General features: G+C 42.0%; 1 protein-coding gene across 1 annotated transcript in view; it reads right to left on the reverse strand.

Moving 5' to 3' along the window:
- The window catches only part of F11 (coagulation factor XI), a 25,086-nt gene that overhangs the window by 11,786 nt on the left and 9,234 nt on the right, over positions 1 to 4,066 (reverse strand). Inside the window, exons 6-7 of the mRNA XM_011959513.1 lie at positions 3,742 to 3,851; positions 3,245 to 3,404 (exon numbers count right to left, since the gene is read on the reverse strand). Of these exons, the coding sequence (XP_011814903.1) occupies positions 3,245 to 3,404; positions 3,742 to 3,851 (270 nt within the window). The remainder of the gene's footprint in view (positions 1 to 3,244; positions 3,405 to 3,741; positions 3,852 to 4,066) is intronic.

Consider the following 4,066-nt stretch of genomic DNA (forward strand, 5'->3'; position numbering starts at 1 on the left):
TCATAAAGATTCAAGAGTCTTCATGCTACCTAGAAACCTCCTATCCAGGATTGCAACAGGTTTATAAGGAGATGGGTGAAGTACATCGTTGACTCTACACCCTGGAAGCATCTTCCTGGAAAAGAGTGACTTTTCCTAAGCAGACAAAACCACAGTCTAGAGCAAGGCTGTCCCTAGAACTTTCTGCAGTGATGGAAATATTCTATGTCTATGCCATCCAATACAGTAACCGCCAACCACATGTGGCTGTTGGGTACTTGGAATGTAGCTAATACAGCTGGGAAGGTGAATTTTTAGTTTTATTTATTACTATTTTTCTTGAGACAGAGTCTTCCTCTTGTAATCCAGGCTGGAGTGCAGTGTCGCGATCTCAGCTCACTGCAACCTCCATGTCCCGTGATTCTCCTGCCTCAGCCTCCTGAGTAGCTGGGATTACAGGCACATGCCACCATACCAGGCTAATTTTTGTATTTTTGGTAGAGACGGGGTTTCGCCATGTTGGCCAGGATGGTCTCGAACTCCTGACCTCAAGTGATCCACCTGCCTCGGCCTCCCAAAGTGCTGGGATTACAGGCATGAGGCACTGCACCCAACCAGTTTTATTTAATTTTAATAAATTTAAATTTAAATTGCCAAGCTTTAGCTTATAGAAGCCAAGTTCCCATCACATTCTGTATTAAAGATCAAATGTGGTATTCCTAGTCTAGGAATTGGTCAGTAAGGGAATAAGACAAAGAAAAAGAGCAGTGACTAACACAAAATTACAAGTGACAATGGCATCTTTCTTATTTCTGAACTTTATAACGCCCCAAGGCTCCATCTTTGGACCTACTTTCTTCCCTGTCTGCATTTAATTCTTTGATAATTTCACTAGATTTTTAAAAAATATCAGCTGTATATTGGCGACACCTAAACACAGATCTACACATGAACCTCTCTCCTAAATGTGACTTCTATTTCCAGCTGTCGGTTCAACCCTTTCCTCTAGATGTGTCATGGGCATTGCTTCTCCTACACTCTGCCACTTGTGAAACCTTCCACATCTCTGTCATCAGCATTTCCATCTTTCCAGTTTCTTGGGCCAAAAGTCTCGGCACTATCACTGACTACTTCACACTCCATGGTCCAATCCGTCAGTAAATCTTATTGGCTCTCTGCTGTAACACGTATCAATCTGGTCACTTCTCTCTCTTCTCCACTCTGGTCCAATCGGCAAAGTTTTCATCTATTTAGTTCACTAAGTGGTATCCCTAGTCTTCAGAGCAATGCCTGATATATAATAGGCACCAAACAAACTCTATTAAATTTGTTTAGTAAGTGATGGTAACAGATATATTTTCATGTGACAGACCTGGCACTTCTGAAATTACAGCCTCACTCAGTGGAAAGTGAGGTTCGTGTGATGGGCAAGGCACACGGGGCTCCCCTCGGCTGAATTGTCTGAAGGACACCTTTTCATCAATAGGAGGCCAATCAAGCACGTGCTGAGGGCTCTGAGCGTTCCAATTCAAAGATATATACAAGCTAGGTTTTAAAACTGACTTAATTTTATGGACGTTTGTTTGTTTATTTAAGTGAATGTTGTCAGTGAAGAGTAGCAAGCTGGGCATGGTGGCTCGGGCTTGTAATCCCTGCACTGTGGGAGGCCAAGGCCGATGGATTGCTTGAGGCCAGCAGTTCTAGACCAGCCTGCCCAACATGGCGAAACCCTGTCCCTACAAAAATAGAAACATTAGCTGGGCATGGTGGTGCACACCTGTGATCCCAGCAACTTGGGAGGATGAGACAGGTGGGTTGCTTGAACCTAGGAAGTGGAGGCTGCAGTGGGCTGAGATCACACCCAGTGCACCCAAATCTGAGTGACAGAACAAGACCCTGTCTCAAATAAATAAATAAAAGAGGGATAGCAACCTTAGCTAATGTCCTTTTGATAATCAAATAAATTTTTCATGCTGTTTCTGATTTCCTATGTTAATTTCCATTGGTAAGGAAACAGGAACTCAATTCTCAAATCTCCCTCCACCACCATCCTAACCCACTTGATGGAGACATTCATTTCCACCTCTCTCTCTCTCAACTTTGGGTTTGACATTTCACTGACATTTTCAGCTCTTTCTGCTCCTGGTTCAATTATTTTAAACAAAGCATTGGACTGAATTGCCTTTTAGTGGTCATGAAATGGAGATGGAATATCTTCATTTCATTTAGAATTAGACAACTCTCCCTTTGCCAAGGTGGAGACCTCCAGCACTACTGGGTACATGTCCAAAGGAAAAGAAAGAAAAAGAATCATTATTTCACAAAGATACCTACATTCACATGTTTACTGCAGCACTATTCATAATAACAAAGATACGGATCAACCTAAGGGTCTATCAACAAATGAATGGATAAAGAAAATGTGGTGTATAGAATATACTATAGAATGTTACTTAGCCATGAAAAGTCATAAAATCATGTCTTTTGCAGCAACATGGATAGAACTGGAGGCTATTATCTCAAGTGAAACAACTCAGAAACAGAAAGTCAAATATTCCATGTTCTCACTTATAAGTGGGAGCTAAGTAAAATGTACACAGGCACAGAGAGAGTGGAATGAAAGCTACTGGAGACTCAGACAGTTGGAAGGACAGAGGAGGGTGGGGCAGTAAAAGCCCAGACTTCACCCTACACAGTATATCCATGTAACAAAACTGTACCTGTACCTAAAATTTATTTAGGTAAAATAATATTTATTTTAAAATTTATTGACCAGGCATGGTGGCCTAACCCTGTAATCTCAGCACTTTGGGAGGCCGAGGAAGGCGAATTGCCTGAGGTCAGGAGTTCGAGACCAGCCTGGCCAATATGGTGAAACCCTGTCTCTACTAAAAATACAAAAAAAAAAATTAGCTGAGCGTGGTGGCCCATGCCTATAATCCCAGCTACTCAGGAGGCTGAGGCAGGAGAATCACTTGAACCCGGGAGGCAAAGGTTGCAGTGAGCCCAGATCACACCACTATACTCCAGCCTGGGCAGTACAGCGAGACTCCGTCTCAAGAAAATAAATAAAAAGAGTCCTGGGTAATGTCGGGTTTGTGGTAAGTAGGCGGGGAATAGAAAGGGAGAGGGGCTAGAAATTCTTTGCAACTTTTATCCTAGACTGACATTTAGAGTAAATTTTTAGTTACTTGGAGTTTTTAATGATGGATTTTGACCAGCTGTTTTTAAGATAACAAATTATCCTTACTTGTTAACTCCTTACCTTTGAGATTCTTTGGGCCATTCCTGGGAAAAGAAGGTAAAAAACAAGCAACCGGGATGATGAGTGCAGATTCGGCGACAGACAAAGGCATCTGGAGCCATGACACTGTCGATGTTGCTGTCCGCAAACACTGTATTGGGGAAAATGTCCCTGATACAAGCTGCACAACAGAAGAACTGTGTTAGGAACTCAGTTCACCAGCTATCAGGAAAATTCCAGTCACAGCATTTGTAAATTCCATATTAAAAAATTTAAGTGTATCCCAAGATCTTTTAAATTTTTTTTATTTAGAAGAAAATGACATGATTAATTTAAACTTGAAATTTAAATAGAGGATCTAACTGTACAAGACATGATGACATCTATCACATGAAGAAGGTAAAGGCCTTTGGGTCCGTTCCATTGTGAGCATAAGCTGGTATCCTGAGTGAGATCTATTGTCCTGACCATGAGCATATGTAATGGTTGAACCACATCATCAAGAAGTCAATAGTTACCCAGATTAGAAAGTGCACAGGATTTCAGTGAAAATCCAGACACCACTTTATCGAGCTTCGTTATTCTGGTTGGTGTTCCCGTTTGGGTGTGCTTCAGTAGACAAATGTTACTGAATAAAAAGAAAAAGGAAAAGTGTCTTATTCTTCCAAGTGCAAGGAGGAGGAGACATGAGACGATAAGAAAGTCCCCTTTGGAGAGAGGACCTGCGAGACCCTGAAGCATCCATCTGGGAGGCTGAGTGGCTGGGCGTGGTCCCAGCAGTGCCGCTAAGCACCTGTGAACTGTGTAACTTTATTTCTTCTTCAGTACAGTGACAACTTGAGA

Source organism: Colobus angolensis, unplaced genomic scaffold, assembly GCF_000951035.1.
Source record: "Colobus angolensis palliatus isolate OR3802 unplaced genomic scaffold, Cang.pa_1.0 Scaffold5, whole genome shotgun sequence".
In the NCBI taxonomy this organism is placed as follows: Eukaryota; Metazoa; Chordata; class Mammalia; order Primates; family Cercopithecidae; genus Colobus; species Colobus angolensis.